At 33.2% G+C, this 24790-nt stretch overlaps 3 protein-coding genes across 4 annotated transcripts in view; 1 reads left to right on the top strand and 2 right to left on the bottom strand.

The window, feature by feature from the left end:
- Positions 1–818: 818 nt before the first annotated feature.
- LOC137402492 (uncharacterized) lies at positions 819–1433 on the bottom strand. The gene has a single exon (XM_068088994.1). The coding sequence runs from the start codon at positions 1431–1433 to the stop codon at positions 819–821; it is 615 nt and encodes a 204-aa protein (XP_067945095.1).
- Positions 1434–7282: 5849 nt separating this feature from the next.
- Positions 7283–16597, top strand: LOC137401707 (cadherin EGF LAG seven-pass G-type receptor 1-like). 2 transcript variants are annotated; one of them, XM_068088166.1, is made up of 11 exons: positions 7283–7369; positions 7637–7705; positions 7978–8085; positions 8625–8681; positions 9291–9360; positions 9474–9561; positions 11789–11926; positions 12850–12964; positions 13431–13572; positions 14283–14417; positions 16244–16597. In XM_068088166.1, the coding sequence occupies exons 2-11, from the start codon at positions 7649–7651 to the stop codon at positions 16348–16350; spliced, it is 1017 nt and encodes a 338-aa protein (XP_067944267.1). In that variant the 5' UTR covers positions 7283–7369; positions 7637–7648; the 3' UTR covers positions 16351–16597. The 2 variants fall into 2 exon arrangements, with proteins under 2 accessions (XP_067944267.1, XP_067944266.1); XM_068088165.1 differs by having other exon boundaries at positions 9459–9561.
- A 6454-nt stretch (positions 16598–23051) lies between these two features.
- LOC137401949 (cyclic AMP receptor 1-like) overlaps positions 23052–24790 on the bottom strand; it is a 38157-nt gene continuing 36418 nt past the window's right edge. The window contains exon 11 of the mRNA XM_068088420.1: positions 23052–23959. Coding sequence (XP_067944521.1) covers positions 23670–23959 — 290 coding nt within the window. The 3' untranslated portion in view covers positions 23052–23669. The remainder of the gene's footprint in view (positions 23960–24790) is intronic.

Genomic DNA, 24790 nt, shown 5'->3' with positions numbered 1-24790 from the left:
ATCTAAGCGAGAGAAAACCTTCCCTCCCTCTAAATTAGCAAGCATTTCCTTGATTGTGGGAATGGGGTGGCGTTCACGCGAAATTGCCTTATTTGCCCTTCGCATGTCAACCGTTACCCTAATGTCACCATTGTCTTTAGGTACACACACCAGGGGACTGCTCCACCGGGACGGGACACCCACAACCTGCTCTATGACATCCTCACCCACCATAGCATCTAATTTCCTACGTAACCCCTCCCTGACTCTAAAAGGAGTTCTCCTAAGAGGTTGAGCTACTGGCTCTACTGTAGGGTCTATGTGGAATTTGACCTGATATCCCACCAGCTTACACAAACCTTGGAAAATTGTTGGAAAACTTTTAATTATGTCATCAGAATTGCCAGGCAAAATGTTACACAAAACATTATCACTATATGACACTAAAGACAGACTAACACCTGTTTTATGTGATAACAAGCATTTAGCCACACCATTGTAAACATAGAAAATAGCACTGCCGTTTTATGACCACATTGAGCATTAGCACTGAATGACCCACACAAATCTAATTTTCTCTTGCTGCCATAGCCAAAAAGATTGTCATCATCATTGACAGCTTGCAGTGAAATGCTATGCTTGGACTTCAGCTTATTATAAGTGTCAACACCAATAATATTGCTGCAGGCTCCAGTATCAAGAATGAATGGAATTCTCTCACCCATAATGTTGATGTAGCATCTAGGCATCTTACTTCTAATATGCTGAATGGCATACATATCGCTATCGCTTGACTCGGGGTTGTTTACTGCGGACACGGTAGTAGACCTTTTGGGTTTTCAATTACAGAATTTAGATCCCGCAAAGTGTCCTTTTTTGTGGCATGTGGTACAGTTATGGTGCAGGGCTGGACAATCTGTACTGCTGCTAAGATGTTTCTCGCTCATACACCAGAAACATGCTTTCTTCTTAACAGTAGAACTAGGAGTAGACGATTTCTTACCATGCCTCCTTTGCTTCCTTACAGCTGAGACATCGACTGCAGGTGGGGTGGTGACACTCATCGAGTCTAATTTCTCCTCAATCTCCACTTGTCGAGCTATGGCTACCACTTCGGAAAGGTCTGCTTGTCTGTCAGCTGGCATTGCTGAAATCCTGTCCCGAACTGTCTTACTATTGACACCTATCCGGAACTGTTCTAGCAGATTTTCTTCCAAGTTAGCCTGAAACTCACACGTTCGAGCTTGAGATCGTAGTTTCAGCACAAACTCTGAAACTGACTCTGATAGACTTTTTTTCACCTCTCTGAATTTCGCCCGCTCCATCATCTTGTTCGTTGTTGCTCCATAATGCCTTCGCAGCAGCTCAATTAAATCCTCTGCATCCACTTCTTTTGGCTTCCTTGGTGCAGTTAGGCAGGCCAGCATTTCATATTGCTCTTCTGACAGTCCCATGATGAGCACATGTTTTTTTCTTTTCCGGTTTGGTTCTGTGAAATGCATAATAACTGTCTAATTTTTCCAAATACGTCTCAACCTTCCCACCAAACACCGGAACCGCTGACGCTGTGGTTGCACCTGTTGTTGCCAATTTTACCAGTCTAGCGTAGAAACTTTTTCCTTTGTCACCAATTTAATGTATTAATTTATACGTTAATTATCATTAGAAGCGCACAGGGAGCTTCTTGACTGTTTGCTGTGCTAGACTAGACTAATTTAATTCACTGAAAGATTTTGTCACAAACAAGTCAGCAATGAATCAGACGACACACAATAAGAGAAACAATATAGATTGCCACACTGACAGCATAACAAGGAAACATTTCTGCACTAGCTTGTAAAAACTATTGATTCACATAATGTGTTGCATCAGCTGACATACAGGTGTGATGATCATGAATAATCAAAGAATACAAACATTGGTACATTACAGTTCTGAAATCAACTCTCATGTGATACTTGGCCTTAATTTCAAAATTTTAATAAATATAGCTGGACATATCAACGGACAGACAAACAAGATTGGTGATTTATATATATAAATTAATATAATAACATCAATAATTCATTTGCAAAACTTAAGAGCGACTATACTGGAGATAAAATGCTGACACATGCTATAAAAACTATTTTAAGTTCAACTTGATTTTATTCTTGTATTTGATTTGTATTATACATTCTCAATGCCATTTCTGTTGATCAACAAATTCTGAAACAAAGTTAGATTTTGTCCGACATATTGACTTACTAATTTATTTAGGACTTGTTTAAATTTCAACACAAACAACTAACACAAAGCTTCATATTTTAAGAAGTTGTAACCACAATTTTATTAAGTTTTTCACATAAACTGTCTATAAAATAACACAATTATGTTTATATTAATAAACTTCTATTGTTTTCAGGATTATTTGATTCCTATGGCTGGATATGCAACAGCTTTTCTGCTTGTAAGCTTTGCCTTATGTACAACCAGGCTGATTCAAATTCCCCTGAAGACTACATTTGCAGAAGTAATGTTTCTTTCAGTGGCTGTTGGGATTTGGGGTACGTGTTATGTTAGTTATATTTCTAGCATTAAATCTCTTTAAAATTAAAATTCAAAAAACTCAAAAGCAGTAGCTTATGTTATTGAAATAGATCTAAAAAAAGAACTAAAGACGCAAAAAATATATTTTAAAATGAAAATAAATATTTCTTAATACTTATTTCTTTTAAGTTCTCAAAAAGCTGCCAGCCTTGTTCTGAGTCACTCATTGAAGCATTGCTCATAAAATTATCACTCATAGATGTATCACTCACATAAGTATCACTCGTAGAATTGGCACTCATAACAGTATAACTCCTAGAAGTATCACCCATAGAAGTATCAATCATTGATGTATCACTCATAGAAGTAGTACTCATAGAAGTCAAGCACATCTACAAAAAATGTCAATAAGACCAGCTATTATTTTAAGGTAAACTGTTGGTATTAGAGATGAAACTAAACTGGTGTTTTGTGTCAGTGACCAATGATCTTCTCAAATAAAATGTTGATCATTAACTAGGGTCTTTTCTCAGAGCAACTACCAATTGTTGCACCACCTCTAGTACAACATTGTCAATTTATTTTTTCAGGGACTGTTATAAGCTGTTTGTTTTTTCTCACCACTGATCGTACACGCTTTGCGAGAAATCATTTTAATGGTGGGATCATGTACTACAAAACTCTGTTTAAGGGAATAATGAGGTGTGATGCTGAAGGGAATTTTGAAGGTAATTGTTTAATAGTTCAACATATTTATTTTTTGCCAAAACTGTTTTACTGGGAAAGATTTTATAGTTTCAGATTTTTTTAAAAATTTTGTTGAGCTATATTGAAATATCTTTTTACAACATTTTAAGTCTCTTAAAATAGTTACCGTTTAAAACGCCAATAATTTAAGACGAGTATGAAAAATTTCAGTGTTTTAATACACTGTAACAAACTTTAGGAAAACAATTGGATGTTATCTGCATTGCAATTAGTTATAACAAACCCCCAAATTATATTAATTTGAGTAACTTGGGTCGTTTGAGTTAAAACTGGCTAACTAGTTGCATGTTAAAACATTCTTCAAGGTTTAAAAAAAATTGGTGTTACTGAATGTAAATAAAAAGATAGGTACTATCAGTATCATTTGAATTTATTAGTAGAATTTAAATAAAACTGTTCGATATATCCATTATTTCAACATCAAAATATAGTAAACTCTAATGACTGTATGAGTACTGACAGAACACATCTCAATGTATTGTATGAGTACCGACAGAATACAACTCAATAAACTATATGAGTACTGACAGATTACAACTCAATAAACTGTACGAGTACTGACAGAATACAACTCAATAAACCGTATGAGTACTGATAGAAGACAACTCAATAAACTGTATGAGTACTGATAGAATACAACTCAATAAACTATATGAGTACTGACAGAATACAACTCAATAAACTATATGAGTACTGACAAAAGACAACTCAATAAACTGTATGAGTACTGACAAAAGACAACTCAATAAACTGTATGAGTACTGACAGAATACAACTCAATAAACTATATGAGTACTGACAGAATTCAACTCAATAAACTGTATGAATGCTTACAGAATACAACTAAAAAAACTGTACGAATACTGACAGAATACAACTCAATAAACTGTATGAGTACTGACAGAAAACAACTCAATGTATTGTATAAGTACTGATCAAAAACAACTGTGGTTCACACAGTTCATCGGTAGTAAAAAACTCGTCTAATCATAAAACTTACATTAGAACTTTGGTTAAAAACCTTGTAATATAAGAACCATTCTACTTTGTCCTGTTTAAATTCTCAAAAAAGCTAGAAATTCTAGCCAATGCATCATACATATTATTGTTTACGCTCTATTATCTTGTTTCTCCTCTTACACTCAAATCTTTTTCTGGTGCAGAGCCTGATGTCGTGTACATTCCCGATATAAATCATGATCCCCCAACAAGTACTCTGCCTGAAAACCAAAACAATGATGAGAGTCACAGAGACCAGAATATAGCCTGAAAATGAGTAAGATAACAACAGTATCGGTTGGCTATGTGAATATTTGATCTATGCATATTGTGAGTGAAAATTTTATTTCTAAATTTGTTGTGTAAAATGACTGCCATACCATAAAAATTCATGTTTTAATTTAGCATTTTAGGGGTGATTCTGCATTCTGATATTGCCTTTTAAATACTAAATATTTTTTCTTAAATTCCATGACGTTATATATTTTGTCTTATCACGTTATTATTTTAGTCTATAAATAACTTTAACTAATGAACTAATACTTAAACAAGTTTTTATTTTCTCTGTATGAAACTGTGACTGCTGCTTACATGTATCTTAGCATACAGACAACAATTTCAACTACATGGGTTTGGTAAGCCCATGTGATCTGTCAAGCTATTTGAAATTACATAGCTAAAATATTTGCTGAGAAAATCGAAGGACAAATAAAAAACACAAGGTCCAACGATGAGATGATGAGAGAGATATTTACTTTGTAGTAGCTCTTTATAATGCAAGTACATTTTTCAGTCTGGCTACACAATCACCGGGTTTCTATGCTTTGAGTAGATTTGGAGTTGACAACTGCTAATTAATTCACGCTTTTTCTTTTGAATGATTTGGAGTTGCAGTTTATCGATTTTTTCCTACACTAACGATGTACTCCTCAAAACAGAAATTGGTAAGGTCGAATCGCTTTCAGGTCACAAACTTTTTTCAATTCATGTTACGTACACTTGCGTACTCAATGTTCATTGATAATAACAATGTTCACACTATCACAAACCCATATATGCATGCATCAGATATTTGCCAGGATATGGTGTTCCCATTTTTATTTCTACCTTTCTTTAATCATCTTTAGGCATCAATTTATTATCAATCATTATAATAACAGAATGCAATTAGATAAGTTATATGGAACAAGACAAAAAACAATCAATAGCTCCAAAACATCATTTGTTTCCAGAAATTTATCTATCACTGTAAAAGTTTCATCAACAAGAAACTACAACAAACAAAAACAACAGAATTAGCAACAAAAGCAATAACCAAATCTAAAAAGCAACTATTAAAATTAAAAGCTGTGGCAGATTCAAAAGAGAAACAGCCTAAATTAAAAAGTGACAGCTAATGCTAAATATTAATAGCACTAGCTAAAAAACAACACCAGAAACTAAAAAACTAGCGCAAGAGCAAAAGTTAGACAGCAACCGCAACTTCTAAGAAATTAAGTGAGTCAAAATTATTCTTATCAAGTATAAATGAAATTGATGAATCTGCCCATTGGAAGCGTATGTTGTAGTGAGAAGTGTGTTACATTTGACATGCTGTCTATTCCTATTCAATCTTATCAGTGTGACACGTTTTAATAAGTCGGAGGCCTGCAGATTCATTTTTGACTATTTACTTTGAAAACATGTACAAACCAACTTCTTAAATAAAATTACGAGTTTCTTTAGATTGATACACTCAGTACAGCAATATTCAAGGCAATCAGTAAAGATGCTTAGTAAAATTTAAAATCGTTATCAGCATAAAAAGTATTACAGTTTTAAATTATGTAAACCGTGAGAAAACAACAATGGTCGAGTGTTGTTTACCAGCTATTAATAATGACTGAAAGGCAATAAAATAGAACAAAATGCTTTTATAATAGCTAATAGTCCATTAAACAGATAAATACAATTAATGACTATAGATTAGGTATGTGTTTGCGCTTGAAAATCTTGCATAATTTGAGTGTTACAGTTACAATCTTTATTTCAATAAAAGCAATATGAATCTGTGGATCCATTAGTCAAACTATATTTTTAACAAAACATTGCATCACACAACATTGAGTGCCAACCTTCTGCTTAGTAGCCAGGCACGCTACTGTTTGCACCACTCGAAAGAACTAACACTTCATGGAATATTTATGCAGAAAGCCATTAGACCACGCGAGCTCTCACACTACTTTGCACAGACGGGGTACTATGAACTTACAATAGACTTACAAATCTAGCACAAAGGAAGTTTTACAAAACTTGACCATGGTTTAAATGTCAGATCAGGGATAGGTGTTGCTATGATGTCATTAGTCGCAAAGAAGCCAAAAGCATAGAGACACGTAACACTGCAACTTAAACGCAATGGCAAAAATCAAATAATTATAGCCACAAAAACAATTCCTGACATCATTTTGCAAGTAATTTCCTTCCAAACGTTTTATTGACAATTGAGTTGCACTGTTTTTGATATTAAAATATCTTGTGGGGCAGTCAGATCACTTCAACCATGAAAAATAATCGCAAATGATAGAAAAATACTGATAATTTCTGTTTAAGTCTAATGAAATTTTTGCAAGTCTACCTTTAATAATAAAACTAGATTGTAGTTTGTCAGGTATAGTAGATTACTGAACAGAGATCCCAATTGAGGATAGGCTTCATTTATTCTATTTGAGCAAAGTTAGATTTGAGAATGTAACAGACCATTACCTTGATTAAAATACACTGAGTTTTACACTTATCTGATACAAAACTTATATGATAGCTGAAGTAGCCAAAACTGTATGCTCAACCATCTAGACAAAACAAGTTGACCTCTACCAAATAGTTACACCTCATCATGTATTTTCAGTTTTCCGGTTGATCACTTTTGAAAAAGGCATTGGTGACTGTTACGATGCCAACTGATTAAACACCACTATAAATCATTAAATACCTCTATTAGGGAGCTCGTATAGATACCATGATATGAGATGACATACACTAGTCAACTAGTCAAGAGAAAAATAAAACATTCCTTTTCTATGACTGAATCAGATGAGGGTTTCTATTAGCCAAGGTAAGTTTATATCGCTTTCAAATGACAGTTATTGTTCTTAGGTTTACAATTTAAATTTAAATTTACAATAAGTATAGTACTATGGCTATGAGAAACAGTTATAAATTAACACTGCATACTTTTTATAAAATTTACTATAACAAAATGTAAAAAAATAATTGACAATAAATCCTGCAATGATTTTCTAGAGATACCGAAGCAATTTCAAAAAGAAAAATAATCTAAATATATACATATTACATAATTTTACATTTGCTGTTATTTTAGTAAAAGAGCACCATGAACACAACAAATGAAATGGAGAGCTTAGATTGCGAACTTCCCAAAGGAGAATGCGTAATATACATACTATAACATTAACTGATATAGTTGAGAGATCAATGTCACATGGCAATTGCTGTCTTATAACTTAGTTTATCAATTTAAGTCTAACATGATTTGACATGATATATTATGTTGGCATGCTTTCGTGAATAACTTTGGTTTTCCGTTTCCTAGATAAGGCTTTGTCAAAATATTTTTTTCAATCTCATTTCACTACTATTAATAGTTACTGTTAATAATTCTGGTTTTGCACACCTATGAACAACATAGTAGAGCTTTTACAGGATGTAGCTCGGAAAGTCAAAGTTTGGTTGGGATCAATATCCGTGGTGATTTTACTGCTGGCCTTTTCTTGTATCCTACTCCTCAGGAAATATCGACTAACTCATGAAGTAAGTTATATCACGGAGACTTTAGTTTATCACAAAAGGAAGTCATAAAAAAGAAACTTTTGAAATAGGTGCTCATTTATAAAAATTGTTTGAGCTGATCTATAAAGTTATCTCTGCATTCTGCTGCACACTCAACTTTTAACTCAAAATCTTTTAGCCAACAGTTACATGTGTGTATATATTATACATAGAACAATATAAATGTTATTTTTACAGTTGTGAAGATAGGGTGCCAGCGCTTGTACATCTATCAGGGACATTTTTATAATTATGCTAATTAATTATTTCATGCTTGTGAATGTAGTAGTAGTAGTAGTAGTAGTAGTGTATCTATGTTTGTAAAAAATAACAGTACTATGTTTAGAGGTGTTGTTGCATCCCTTCATTGTTGATACACATGGGTATAGCATTTTTGTGTTTATAAATAAAATGACTACATATCAATGATAGCACTTTCTTTCAGTTTTACAATCAACTTTATTGCTTTCACAAAAAATTGTATTTTTTGTAAGTTCTACAACCTCAACGTTATGCTTTAGCGAATGGTGTGCTACCTCCTGCTATCAACCTTTGGATACACCCTTGCTATTCTATCAGTAAGTTTCTGCACTCTCATTATACAGGTTTAAAATATGTTCTCAATTCTTCATTTTCATTTGAATTTTAAAGTTATTATAAGCGAATGTTTCTGAGGACTTTTTTTCTTTCTTTTATTTTGTTAACTTTTAAGGCAAGTATAAAATTTTAGTAGCGTTTTATTAAAAGGATAATATTTCATTAGCTCTGCCTAATGCTGATAAGTAATCTGGAGATAGAGTATCTGGAGATAGAGTATTGCGTATGAAAATAATCAGTATATTCAAACTAACAATTCTTGAACAAAAAATATTAACTGAAATTACAGCCAAATTATCAAAATATTATAAATCTGTTTATTCAAAGCAACTTTGAAAGTATTGTAAATGGTATTGATGATATTAGTAATATTCATGTGTTTACCGCTGTCTCTACAAGTGTGCAGGCGTGACAGCAAGTTTACACGGTTACGTCAGTTACACTTGTGTTCCACATGTAGCATATCTTTTTTTTGGAGAGTCAAGCAAAGTTTTCTTGCACTCTTTAAAATTGAGCAAGTGTTTAGGGCTATTTATTTAAACTGGGTTCCGCTTAAAGTAATTCAGTAGCAGTTTCTAATTCTCTTGCAGCTTTCTGGAAGGCCAGGAGATTCTGGAACTGTTTCATGTCGTCTTCAAGGATTTTTCATCCAATTTTTCTGTGAGATATTAATAAATATACCACAATAATTGACATTACTTTGTTATTTAAAGTGTAAACATATTTGTTTTACTAAATTAGTTAAGTTATTTTTGTAGATTTAATATTTCCAGGTTTTGCTGAAATGATGTGGATTTGCAGTCTGACAGCCTTTGTTTACTATTTTGTAATCAAAAATCAAAACACTTCAAACCATGAAAAGTAAGTATAGTGTATTTACTATTGAAAGTATTCTCATCATGGTTCAGCAAGTTATTGTTGGTTGTGAGTTATGTAAACTTATTCAATGTTTTTTAAGTTATGATATAAATCGTTTACAAATATTGCTGTGAACATTTCCAAGGAGTATTAAAATTAAGGAAAAATAATGTAATACTTGAAAGTGATTAGCATTTTGTAATTAAATAAACTCGTGTATAGTTATAATATCACATTATGTTATGTTGATATATACATATTTTTTTATTGTCATCAAGGACATAGTGGCTATGCTTGATTAGACTATCTTACAAAGTACATTGTTTGCCTTCAAAACTACCAAAATATATTAATACTCAGTATGTTTGTGCGGAAGTTGTTGTTATTCATCAATAAAATGATGTTTTTTGTTGTATGCTTCAAAAATTAAAATGACAGAAAACGGGAATTATTAAGTAAGTTGACATTCAAAAGTTGGTAGTCTAACAGTATTGTTACAGAGTCTGAATTGTTTGCTTGCTGTCGAAAATCTTTTTGATCATGGCTTCTCTACTTACTTTTGAAGTTGCGAGATTTTCTGAGGCTGATGACATTATCATACAGCAAATCTGTAGTATATCATCTTTCATAAAACATTTTACGCTGAAATAAACTTACTTTTTCTTCTTTCATTATATACCATTATGGATACACTATGCATCGTTTGAAACAATATAATTTAGTCATTTCCCATTTGGAATTTTACTAAATTGGCTATAATAATAGTGGCTATAAAGTCTATTAACTTTTTTTACTTTGACATCTATATGAGAAATTCATCATGCCGCTAAGCATTATGTTCAAACAAATTTTATAGATTGTTAGTTTAACACTGAGCTTAGTATAAAACATTGAGTTAACTCTTTTTCTCCTTTTTTAAGTTTTTATTCCACGACCAAACAAGAGTGAAGCGATTGATTGGGAGATTTATGATAAATGCACATGTGCACACAACTCCCGAAAAATTATCCGTTAACGGCCGTCACCAAACCCTTGCAACGAAATCCTATCAACAAATTTAACTATTTTTCAGTAAAGTCGTTTAAGTATAATAATGATACAAAACACATATAAACATATTTAAATATGTTACCAAGCCTTTGAAAGGTTACCGCAAATTCTTAAAACTAACCCATCTGATCGGATTATACACAAATATACAGATTAATTTGGATGAAAATCGCCACAAGACACTTGAAAATCTCGGTTTAATAAAATTTAAGACCGAAAATTGAAATGCCGAGCGACAGAGAATAGAAAGATAAAGTCTTGCGCATTTCACAGAAAAAAACGTGCACTTTTCACAGTCTATAGCATTGTCGAATTGCCGAAGGTTTCGGCAATTAACATAGGAGTACAGAAATCGTTTCATTCTTGCCGATTTCAATTTTTTCATTTTCAGCTTCATTTGCCGACACATTTGAGTACTTTCGTATTCTAACTGATGTCCAACGCAGTATAAGTAAAAGAAATGATGATGATATTTTTAACGGTTCTTATGAGATTATTACAATAATTAATTATAAGTTTGGATGACTACAGAACAATGACTACGTAGTACAGCTTTTTTTAAAATCTATATAAGTATCACAACTTCGTGATATTGTTAGCTATGACGTTTTGAAATGTAAACAAAATTGTGCATTGGTTTGCTATTATTACTATATTAATAATATTAGTTATTCTAATAATATCAGTGCATTTTACTTCTAATATTGGCCAACATTGCATTTCTCGTTTTGCAGGAGGAGAGATATAAACGTATAATATTTTCCTTTCATTATTGTTATTTGTTGTATATAATAACACCCACACCCAGTACATTACAGCTACCATTGCAGTTATCCTATTTGACTGCTAATATGGCATTTCTCAACCATCAGTACCCTTTTTTTTCCAATATCACTTTGGTCGTGGGCTGTATGACAGTGGAATTTCTAGTTGAATAAATGAGAAGACAATTCTGAATTTTATCAAGTGACAAATTTTCTATCAAGGTGCCACCACACATTTTTCCTTTATCTTGCTTAAAACACTTGGAAAAAACCAGCACTATGATCAATTTAGCTGTGATTATATGAGCAAAAAGAAATCTTTATGTTTATAAAAGAAAGACCATAATCCTGCAGCTGTAATAATACTCTTTTACGTTAGTTTGGGGTTTCCTGATTTACAATATTGATTCATTCAGACTCTACACAGTTTTGGGATGGATACTACCTGCCATAGTCGCATGCATACCACTGTTCACAGACGACTACGACTTATCGTCTGCGACATATTGTTGGATATCTTCCTCAACTGCTGGACATGTCTTTCGTATATTACTGTAAGTCAATTAATTCTTAGACTCCATTTTTCATTGTCAATCAACTAAAAACTTGGACACAATGCAAAAATTTAACTCTTAATCAAATGCCAAAGTTTTTTAGCAAAATTAAACACTATTTTTAGTTTAATAATGCCTATAAAGAAAAGGTTCCAAACGTCTTAAAGCTGCCCATCTTTTTAGTGTCACATTAAGCTCATTTTTCCCCTAAAAGAGTTTATAGCATGTTTTGCAGCTTTTGTTCCTTTAGTACTAGAAACATCAAAAAACCTCTTACATAAAAAAATGTTTGAGTTCCAGGCATTCCAATCACATGTGGTCGAAGCAGAACTCGCATCACCCTCCGAGATAAATTTTTTTGGCTTTCTGAAACTCATTGTGATTGGTTAATAAAGTACCAATCTTTAGCTTTCTGTCATGATTAGTTGCTGCAAAGTTTCTAACAACTTTCCTCCAGTCAAAATTACCAATTTCACCATTTTTTATAAAATATTCAAATTGTAATTAAAAAGAATTTTCCCTTTTATCATCTCACTGTTGGAAACCACATAAAATGTTGTGGTACACTTTACTGACCAATATTAAGCCATTTTCAACATTGATACGAGGTTTCAATAAAGAGTTGTCTTATACCAAAGAGTAGATGACAACTCTAAATTGTCTTGCACATAAAATTTGCAAATAGAATAATTGGCAACCCAAAGTCAGCATGCAATAAGCAAAGTATGCCGAGCTACCATAAAGGACTCTTACATAAAAAATATGTTTAAAGATGTGCCTATATATACTTTCATAGAGCAACTAATTTTACAGTCTTGTTTTATGTGTACATTGTTAACTAATCAAAACCCTATAAAAAGTTAAACCATAACATAAGTATGACAATGAAACATTTATTCAATCAATTTTGTGTTGTGTTGCAGCTATTGGGCTCCAGCCATAATCGTGAATGTAGGAATGTTCGTAACCTTCACCTATGTTATTTTTAAAACTCGAAAGATGTCACATCTGCGTGAACTCCATACTAAGCAGTTAAAGGTAAGGAATAATTTTATCAAGGTTCATATATAAGAAGTTCCCTCTCAATCTAGGTCTTGTCAGCATAGATGGCTGTTTGGAGTAATATTTAAAATTATATTAATATGATAATAATATTATCAATAATTCTCTTGCAAAACTTAGGAGCAGCTATCCTGGGAGTAAAATTTGTGACTCATTACTTTATGAACTGTTTTGAGTTAAAATGAACTTTGTTTTATAAGGTTTGTATTATAAAGTTTTCAATGCCAATTCTGATGACCAACAGATTTTTAAACAAACTTTGATTTTCTCACAGCATTTTGATTTACTAATGCATTTTTATTTTCTTGAGTTTCAAAAAAGAATTATTAACACCAACTTTCATAATCTGAAGAATCATAACCAAAGTTTTTACGATTTTTTACAAAAACTGTGTAGAAAATAACAAATTTACGCTTACATAACAAAACTTTTTTGTTTGCAGGTTTATTTGATTCCAATCGCCGGCTACGCAGCAGCTTTCCTGCTAATAAGCTCGGCCCTGTGTATAACCAGGCTGATTCAAGTTTCACTGAAAACTACAATTGGAGAATTAATTTTTATTTCAGTTGCTGCTGGTTTGTGGGGTATGTGTTATATCTGTTTGATATCTAGCATTAAATCTTGCTAAAATAATAATTGTGAAACTGCAATTAGTAGCTTATGCTTCTGAAATAGATCCACGAAAATGCAAAGCACAAATTTCTAAGAGCAAACTTTAAAAGTAAATTTATTAATTCTTAGAATTTGCTAATTTTAAATTTTCCAAAAATTGTCTGTCATGTTTTATGTCACGTATAGAAGTATCACTCATAGAAGTATCCTTCATAAAAGTATCAGTTATGGACATATCAATCATAAAAGTAGCACTCATTGAAGTATCTCTCATAGAAGTACCACTCATAAAAGTATCACTCATATAAGTATCACTCATTGAAGTACTACTCACCGAAGTATCACTCATGGAAGTATCACTCATAGAAGTATCATTCATAGAAGTACCCATCATAGAAGTATCACGCATAGAAGTATCACTCATAAATGTATCACGAATGGAAGTATCAATCATAAAAGTAGCACTCATGGAAGTCGAGTACATCTACCAACAATTTCAATAAGACAAGCTGTTACTTCAAGGTAGATTGTTGGTATTCGAGATGAAACTAAACTGGTGTTTTGTGTCAGTGACTAATGGTTCTCTCATAAAAAATGTGGAATATTTGTTAGTGTCTTTTTTCAAAACTACAAGCAATTATTGCATCATCGCTAGTACAACATTTTCAATTTATTATTTCAGGGATTATTATAAGCTGTTTGTTTTTTCTCACCACTGATCACAAACGCTTTACAAGAAATCATTTCGATAGTGGGATCAAGTACTACAAAACTCTGTTGAAGAGAACGATAAGGAGTGACGCTTTACCAAATGAAGGTAATTGTTCAATAGTTCAACATAGTTATTTTTTGCCAAAATCTGATGCATTATGAAATATTTTATTCGATTTTTAAAATTATTTTCAATTTTGTGGCATTCAACTGAAGTGCCTTTCCACAAAATTTCAAAGTCACAATAGTTACCAATTAAAACGAAATAATTTAAAAACAGCATGAAAAATTCAAAATTTTAAAAAACTGTAACAAACTTTAGGTAAATAATGGGATGTTATCTGCATTGCAATTAGCCATAACAAACTCCTACATGACCTTAATTTGGGTAACTTGACTCATTTAAGTTAGCATTGGCTAACTGAAGGCATATTAAAACATTCTTATTAGAGGTTTAATAGTTTTTAATGTTACTGAAAGTAAATACAAAGATAGATGCTACCAGTATCATTTGAATATTAAAATTTGAGTGTAATAATTGATATTGCATAAAGCTGATTGCTTTATAAACTATTTCATCATCAAAATATAGTTAACTCAAACAACTATATGAGTACTGGCAGAATACATCTCAATGTACATTGTATTCCATGAGTACTGGCAGGATACAACTCAATTAACTGTATGAGTACTGACCAAATACAACTCAATAAACTGTATGAGTACTGACAGAATACAACTCAATATATTGTATGAGTACTGGCAGAATTCATCTCAATTAACTGTATGACTACTGAGAGAATACATCTCAATGTATTATATAAGTAACAAGCGAAAACAACTCCAATTTACACAGTCCAACTGTAGTATATAACTTGTCCATCCATAACGTTCAAAATAAAACTATCATCTATATATAAATCTCAATATTTGTGTCCTGTCTGTTTGTCAGTCCACTTATACCAATAAATTTTGGAAACAGAAATTCTTCTCCGCTCTAGATTTGAAAACCTGCAGTTTTGCAAAAAGGGATACTATCCATTACACTATGTGTCCAACTGGATGCACTATGGGATAATTGTGCACATCATAATTGTTACATCTGCCAATCTTCAAAGCCGATTGGTAAAATATGTAGCTTCACATTTTTAGCTAAAATGCTTGAAATTAACAATTGTGTGAGAGATCAGAATATAATCTTGTTTCCTAACGCTTGCCTTAAAGGGAAACCTATGGTTCTTATTGCTGTAAAGAATTAGATTAGCCTAACTTACTTAAATTCATTTGGTAAAGAAACTTTGCCTATTGAACGATAAATTTCCTATGCAAAGCTTTTTATCACTGGCGCTAGGCGTGTAACTAGTATTAATGTAGAATTCAGAGTTCAAGAATCACAAAAAATCTTTTCATACAAAATCGAATTTTCACCAATACTGGAAAGGTTTTACCTTAAACATAAAAATGGCAACAATAATGAATTCAATGTTTTACGCGACACAAACCTCAAACAAAATTTTTAGATTTATGTTAATTCACAGTTTCAGGTATAAAAATATTTAAAGTATTGTTTTAAAAGCATTCTCAATCTTTTAAGTGCTACAGAAAATGTTTTGACTTTCCCATAATACTGCTTACTGATTCATTGATTGACGTGAGAAATAATACTTTACTAAAGTTTTGTTTAAATAGTTTTAAAAGTTTAAAAGTTCTTCTGCCGAAAAGCTGCTAAATCTATATACCACCATTGTTTATATACTTTTCAAACAGATGTTTATATATTGTTCAATCATCTTAGAATATAAGAACCGCTGTATTTTATTGCATTTAATTTTAAACAAAAACTTCACATTTTAGCTATTGCATCATATATATCATTGTTCATGTCCTGTTCTCTTGTTTCTCCTCTGGCATTCAACATGTTTTGCGGTACAGAGCTTGATGAAGAGTGCATTCTCTGCCCAAATCAGGATTCTCAAACAAGCATTCTGCTTGAAAACCAAGTGGATGAAGAAAATCACAATGACGAAGACACAGACTGACAACGGAGCTAACAACAGTATCGGTTGACTATGGAAATATTTTATCTATACATAATGTTACAAAAAATTGTGTTGTCAAAGATGTAGTGTAAACTGGCTTCAATACTAAAAAATTGAATGTTTAAATTTAGCGATTTTAGCAGTGATTCTGCGTTGTAATATTGTTGCCTAAATTCAATTATTGTATTATTTTGTTTTATTATGTTGTTATTTTTGTCTCTACAATACTTGAACTGACGAAGTAATTTCTGAACAAGTCTTTACTTTCTCTGTGCGAAATTGTGACTGCTGCTCATTCTGGCGTAAAGATGACAACTTCAACTTCATGCACACAGAGCTCATGTGACCTGTCAAGATAGTTGATAATACAAAGATATATAGTAAATTAACTGAGAAAACCGAAGATTGAGTGAAGGGCACAAGATTCAGTGGTATGATGATGAGAGAGATATTTACTTCCCAATAGTTCTCTATAATGCTAGTACGTTATTTAGTTTAGCTACACAATCACTGGGTTTCCATGCTTCTAATGGATATTGAGTGGACTACTGCGAATTTATTTGCACTTTACCTTGTTAACGATTCGCAGTTGCACTTTATCGACTTTTCCCAAACTAGTGATAGACTCCTCAAACATAAATTATTGAAGAAGAATCACCTTCAGGTCCTTATCACTTTTCAATTCATGTTTTTTACACTTGTTGAAATGACGTTTGCCTTGTTGTGCTAGACGTGTTTTGTCTTTTTGTTTTTCACTGCTCCCCTCTATATTACATAGCAGGTCATGTGAACAATAGTCTTTTTTATGATGATGAATTCTATATAAAATTGAATAGAAAAAAAACTTTATTTGCAAACAAGATGAAAGTGTTCCACCTTTTTCAATTGTAAGTTTTTGTATATCTTTTGATTTTGTGTACTTTTCAATTTGTGCAGATCCTACAAGAAACAGTTTCAAGGATTTACCCAACTTATTTGCAGCTTTTGTGGTTGTACAGTATGTTTGCAAAGCAAATTTCTTAGGTATCTGCAAAAACTGACTTTACTATATTTGTGAAAAAGGAAGAACAGTTTACACGTCTTATAGTGGAAACTGCTGATTCTAGTCTAAATCTTTAGACCAAACTAATTAAACAAGGTATAAACCAAAAATGAATCCAACACAAAAAGTTCCATCAGAAAAGCAAACTTCTAGTTCAACATGAGTGACAGTATTTCCTAAACTTTAAATGAATAATTGACAAATGTGCATAATCACCGCTTATAGTTTGTGATGTAAACGGGTAGTCAACAAATTGTCAGAAAATGATTTCAGTGCTGTAAATTAAGTGACCAGGTGCCAACTTGAATCTGTTACTCTCAAATCTACATTTTTGTGCCTTTCTTCAGATTTCAACTGACTGATGATGATGTTTATGTAAATTTTTTCCATTTCTTTTGGTAATACTGATTGTACCAAAATGTTTACAAAAGCCATTTTGATACTTATTCATCAGACCTTTTTCATATGCCCCTCATTGCTACAGTTGGCACAAAACTTTTATGAGACAAGCATTGCATTGACTAATGTTATCCTTAAGCGTAGCGCCAGCTAACTATTTGTCTATAGGACAGCTATTTCTTAGTTGCAAGCCTGCTGGTTAGTAGTGGTCACAGGTTTTTGGTTGCAGGGAACTAAAGCTTTTAGCCCTGTGTAATTTGACAGCTGTGTTTTGAGCCTCAGGAGATGATAATGTCATGCTATGATGGAATTTGTTGCATTTTAGACTAGAGTGCTATTCATTTGTTGAGACATTTAGGTTTTAAACAGTTTTAAAAAAAACTGTCCTGTTTCAGAGGGCTATGTATCCCTCTTCTGTGTGAAAGTTGTCATGTTTAATGGATTACCGAGGGCTGATAGGAACTCTCCAAATGACTCATCTTGCTTCCGTGTGCAACCGTAAAACTTATTACACTGGATGTCTCTTTTTGATCAGGGCATGATCTGGTTGAATAACCTGTTTTTTGTTTTTGTCGGTCAGGTCAATTGGGCTTTTTAGCGTTTAGCATTAGACTCATAATATGGTAGCAAAGTGGTAGCAAGCACACTTTCCTCAGTTCTATATTCTCTGTAACCACTATGAAACATTGTATAACTGTCATTAAAGTCTCGACGGTTTAGTAAAGCAGTCAATAAAAAATTGAGGCAGATGCTTGAGTATCCCCTGTGAGTCATTGCACCAGAAAATCTGATCATAGAAAATATCTTTGCAGTAGGCTTATAGTCCTTCAACCATTTCGCAATGTAAGGGCCTTTTACTTTATGGTTTTACTGATATTGTTTGGAAAGAATACATAAACCAAGCTGCACAGTAAATACAACGAAGCCTGTTTTACCTACATATTTTGCTTGTGTGGGGTGTAATAAGCTCGCAAAAAGAAAGTAATGTTATGAATGATCTATCTTGAAACAATGCAGCTGTCAGGTATGTCATTGACCTGTTTTCTTGTCTCTCATGCCTATACACAGTTGAACTGTATACATTCACTGAACTAAGTTTGGAGATACCGGCTGATAAACAATTGAAAAATTCTAAATAGTTCCAAGACTGAACACAAATGAATTATTTAAAATATTGAAACTCAAACACATTTGGACTTGCCGGTTTACGGCTATAATAAAAATGGCGTCGATAGTGGTAGCCCTGTTTTAAAAGTGTTCTCAAAAATGTTAATTTAAAATAAGCTTTATATCAGCTAAAGCAGCTACCGCAACCTACTATATCCAAATCAGTGGTAGAACACTACTGAGCATCGGGAGATCAACTAAAACACTCCAAAACGTTTCTGAACAGTAGAACATGGAGCTAAAGTCAAGAAGCGATCACCTGAGGTTTTACTGAATAAAAAAAACGTGGCAAGAAACCAAGCATTAAAAATTAAGCAAAAGAGTCTCAAAACCATGGCAGGATTAAATTAGCTGCTTCTATCATCTAGCTGTCAACAAGATATAACAGGGTATAACAAGATAGACCAGCTTGAATGCATTGTGACTTCATATTTTCCCCGAGAACTGCTCGTGATTGTTTTGACAGAAACCTGCTCATCAATATTCACTTAGACTGCCAAATAGCTCTACCCGGATATTGTCCATGAGAAGGGATAGAAACAATAGCTCTACTAATAAGCAGCAATAAGGTGGATTAATTGTTTACAGGAATAATAAGCGGTCCAATGACGCTACTCTAATATCAACCCATTCAGCAATGACCCTGGAGACAATGGCAGTCAGACTACAACAATTTTATTTACCTAGGGAAATCCCCTGCATCATCATTATTGTAGTATAATACACATTGTTTGTACTGCCTGCTTCTGCAGACATGAAGGACGCTGTGCATAAGATAAAACAATAACATTGAATATCTTGAAAAAGGAAATCGCAAATTAACTATCATGGCACTAGGTGATTTCAGTAGTGTGAATGGGAGACTTCCCCACTTTTATCAGCAGGCTGCATGTACAACCAGAAGGAACGAAACCCTAGATAAATGTTATGTAAATATGAAGGAAAGCTATAAATGCATCAAATTGTCAAAAATTGGAAATTCTAATCATGACTCAGTCCTTCTACTGCCTAGCTACACTCCAATACCTAAATCAGCAAAAACACGGATAATCACCAGACAGGTCTAGAGTAAACACAACGTAGACAAACTGCTAAGCTGCCTTGATGATAGTAACTAGTTCCAGTTACTTAACTCCTGCTCTGATGTCTTCAAAGCATGGGATACATTTATCAGCTACCTGAACTTTTGCATAGGCAAACAAATACCATCCAAGTAATTTAACACCTATGAGAATGACAAGACCTGGATCACTCCAAAAATCAAAAGTTTGAGCAACAATTAAGCGCACTACTGCCTTTCCCTATAACTAAGAACAATACCGCATACTCAAATCTAAAGTATAGCCTGCAATCAAACAAGCTAAGAGACTTTATGCTTCTCAGGTTGAGGGGTCCATGCAATCCAACAGTTGTATAGCTTGGTCTAATCTGAAATCTTTTTCGAAACTAAAAGACATGTCTCAGAAGTGCTCACTAGATGCTGATGTTTTTATAAGGTTTATAACAGATTTGAAGAGCATAATTATTCGCCTATTTTCCCTGATCAAATATTATGTAAAAGTTTATTTTTTATTGAGGAAGTTTATGTTGTCATTAGAAATGTACAGGTCAACAGCAGCCTGGGTCCAGATGTCATTCCAGTTAGGCTCTTGAAAATAATCGCCACATCGTTAGCACATCCATTTACTAAAACCTTGCCTAAGAACTTACTAAAAAACTTTTGCATCAGTCTAGAAAGCTTCAAATATTAAACCAATTCCATGATGTACAGATGTAATAGCACCTAAGGACTTTTGCCCAGAGGCTAGTTAGTAGTCACTTAACATCACTATTCACTGATGAGAGCCAGTTTGCGTACAAGCCAAACCGATCCACCAGATGCGCTGATTGTACTTATAGATATTGAAAGCGAACATTTGGATAAGAATGCTAAGAACCTTGTGAGAGCTCTCTTTATTGGCTACACAAACGCTTCTAACACCTTCGCTGTTAATAAAGAAAATGGTTTCTCGGCCTGGATTTATCCAAACATAATCAACTTGCTATACAGCTTTTTACCAACCGAACACAAACTGTTATGAACTCTGCATATATACATTAGTCATATTAAAATCATTAACAGGAGCTCTTCAGGGGTGCATAATCAGTTCCTTGATGTTCTCGGTCTATGTGTAAAATATGCCTTGTCAGCACGATAACAGCAAATGCATCAAACATCAATACTCCAGGACGGGACGGTCGCCCTGGAGTTCCTTACAGGTACACAAACATCAAACCTCTAGGTTGAAGCAGATAATCTCAGTAGCTGGTGCTCTGACAATGACCATCTTCAAAACTCTAAAAAGACTAAATAAATAGTCTTCAGTAACTTTCGTGATAACCCTGCCGTCCACAATTTAGTCATAAACAATTTGGCTATTCAACAGGTGTCAAAATTATTCACCTATCTTGGCACAGTTCTGAACCAGAAACTAGACTTTAAAGCCAACACTGAATTGTGTGTATCCAAAGCCCGCAAAAAACTACATATTAATATTAAGCTGTGCCATATGGATATAAACGCTAGTCTCATCACAACATGCTATACATTTTTTATTAAAAGTGTTCTAACTTACCATCAGGGAGTTGTTTTTCCCATCTCACCAATGACTCTAAGAAGTGACTACAAAGGGTAGTAAAATCAGCTATGAAATTTATTGGCGTTTCAGAGTTGCAGTCTATTTAACAACTATATGACCGCCGCCTAGCCACAAAAAGCTTAAGGTTGATAATATCAGAAGCCACACCAATCTTAGTTTTGACAAAACCACCCTCAGAATGTCTCTCTGTGATAAAATTTAGAGTGAACCTACGCAAACACTGTTTTAGATCCAAGTGTATATTGTATCTTAATCACATTTTTACCAATTAATATGATTTTTATGGTTTGAATTTTTTTTTCTGTATTTTTCAGTTAGCATCAGTATTAAAAGCATATAGAAAAACCTTTTATTTCTTTTATTTCGACAAATACACACTCACTTACCTACTAACATTAAAAGCACTTTGTATGTTGTCCGATTTTCTTGTACTATTGATGCTGATAAAACCACATTTTTCTCTACATAACAAATGATCTCATGCATAAAGTTCACTGGTCTTTAGAAACCTTTCTTCCGAATAAATAACTTGGTACTCACTAAAGTAGACTTTTACTTAGTGTGTTTGTTGGTTTCTCCAGGTCAGTTAGTTGGAGATCCTAGATGAACTAGAAGTAATGATTGGCAGCCTTATATATCAAAGCTTATTCTAATTTAAACTAAGATTTTAAATAAAGTTTTTGCTGTAATAAGATATCATTCTAAATGTTCCAAGTTGGTAGTTAAAAACATCATAATACAGGTGCTGGAATTCCAGCCTTCAGCTTTGTGAGCCAATATGCTAACTACTGCTCAAATAATTCACCATTATGACATCACATTATGCTTAGTTTTGCAGTTATTTGGCACACCTGATACACCTGGCACACCATACTGCCATATATACTGACAGTATTATATACAAAACTTTATATAATCAAACCTGTCGGAGTTAAATAAAACAAATGCTAGGAGTAGTGAACATCAAGACTATGTAATAAGACGTCTTTCTCACCCTTTCACAATTTTCTCAAATTTTCTTTTTTTCTTCCAACAAAGAAACAATTTTATCATAAGGAATAGAGAGAGTATGAGAAATGAGGGCTTCTATAATAAATATAACAGTACCCAAAGACCACAAAATTTTCAGTCAAGAAAAGATAAAGTAGGGAGCTATATTTTACTCAGAAATGAGATTGAAAAGCTCCGGCATATACAATCAACTGTCTTTCTAGTATGCATTGGAGTATCGGGTACAATAAAACTCGCAAATCGAATACGGTCTGTCTAATTACCAGCAACAATCAACACAAGTGAGCTGCAGAAAAACACCTTATTGAGAAGGGCTACGACATTGAAACAAGGGCTCAAACTCTCACGTCTCTGTCAAGCTAGTGTCTACCAGCTTGAGTAGACACTACCACCCATTTAAGTTAACATATTTAAGCATATATTTATATATTTATCCATGCTAATATAAGTATCTTTTTTTTGTTCAATGTTTCCGTGTTTTGTTGAAAAAATTGGAATAAATACATAAAATAGCAGCAACATGTATCATATATCATACTAATATATCACCATTGAGATATATTAGTGCGTAGGACTTTACCTTTTATACTATTGAACAAATGAATGTGATTTGCCATAAGATGAACAAAAAAAACATAAAAAAAATAATTGGTAAATAGATAGCATGTGGTTGTTTTTTTGTTTTTTTAATAGACGCTAACAAAGTATGGGAGGCACCCATTGGTGCTTAGTAAGATTTGCTTTGGTGAAAAATTGCTCAATAATAGGATTCATGCCATTTAGTCAATTTAGGCAGTTTTATCACAGATTACAGATGTGTAAGTTTTAAACCACATGCATTGGCATAAAACGCAAAAACTTTGCTCACAGATAAATGACTCCATATATGGAAACCGACGCTTCATATGTAAATAGTAAGCAATTGTTTGTGTTTTTTAGGTTTTATAAACTGCCATTATAGAATTGAAAAAAGTGATTTTGTTCATTTGTAAGCAAATGTAAAAAAATAACCAAACTTAACCAAATTGGAATTTATTCATAAATCTTATTGAGGGTGACAATTACAGATGAGTGATCTCTATGCCGCTTGGTGGACAGGCTTCTGATTCAGGATTGCTGTCATCTTGAACTGAGACAGGAGGATGTGTATCAGTGTTGACACTCGAGTGTTTGTGCTGTTCTTGCTGAGGAAAGAAAATGTGTGCAAAATATCTTCGAGGCCGCTTCCTTGGCACTCTTTTCTTCTCTCGACTCACATCAGTGCAATAATCTATCGTTGGGTTGCTCGTCTTTTGATGGAAAGTCGGGCTTAGCGTGGAACCAGGCTCAAAAGTGTATGATTGTACCACAGCTACCAAAGAAAAAGCTACAGTATATATTCAGGTATGAGTCAAGCCTCTGGGAGGCAGTTTAAAAGGTAAACCTTTAGAGTTGACTTTTACATGAGTAATGTTTATGGACATGTTGCTGACAAGTCGAATAGAATGTGAATATCCAACAAAGGCTCTATTACTGTTGCAATATACATACCATGTACGAAGCCTTAACAAGTCCTCATAATAATGGTGTTTCATCATATAAGTGTTAAAGTTAGTTGACCGAATCAGTCGCATCAAATATTAGTGAAAACAAGGTATCTATCACCAGCAAACAAGTTTACAATGTCATTACGATGGTATAATCACTGCATGGCAGTCAGCACTGCTTTGCAGGACTGTCACCAATCGGTATTAATTTAACAATTGATATATTTGAGAAAGCACTTAGTAAAATTTTACAACTGTGAGTTCCGAGTTGAGTCTAATGCAAGTACACTTCGATCGAACTTGATTCATAGATTCTTTTTGTCAAGTACAGGATTACATTTTTGAATGTTTACCAGCGTCATACTAGCAACCACATTGAGAACAGGGAGCAGTTACTCCCCGTTGTATTGAGAATACTTTACCCAAATTATACGGTGAGAAAATCATTCCAAACCTTGTTTAAAACATATCAAAGAAGTCAATTTACGGCACCGAGTAAAGTAACTTTAAATTTTGAAAGTTATGCTTATTGCAAAATAGAAAAAATCAATTCAGGTTTAGAATACTTGCTCCGAAGTATTCTGGAATAGCAGAGTTGACTTTGCATGAGTAATGCATAGAATAATGCAATTATGTGCTTTGAAATACCTATTGAT

This window comes from Watersipora subatra, chromosome 8 (genome assembly GCF_963576615.1).
Source record: "Watersipora subatra chromosome 8, tzWatSuba1.1, whole genome shotgun sequence".
Taxonomy (NCBI): domain Eukaryota; kingdom Metazoa; phylum Bryozoa; class Gymnolaemata; order Cheilostomatida; family Watersiporidae; genus Watersipora; species Watersipora subatra.
The sequence above is the reverse complement of the archived record's forward strand: the minus strand, read 5'-3'. Positions and strand labels throughout refer to the sequence as shown.

Coding starts and splice junctions, on each gene's coding strand:
- LOC137402492 (XM_068088994.1), bottom strand. CDS start 1,433: ATGGGACTGTCAGAAGAGCAATATGAAATGCTGGCCTGCCTAACTGCA.
- LOC137401707 (XM_068088165.1), top strand. CDS start 7,649: ATGAACACAACAAATGAAATGGAGAGCTTAGATTGCGAACTTCCCAAA. Junction 9,361..9,458: donor ATTTTTCATCCAATTTTTCT/GTGAGATATTAA, acceptor TTATTTTTGTAG/ATTTAATATTTCCAGGTTTT. Junction 13,573..14,282: donor AGTTGCTGCTGGTTTGTGGG/GTATGTGTTATA, acceptor TTATTATTTCAG/GGATTATTATAAGCTGTTTG.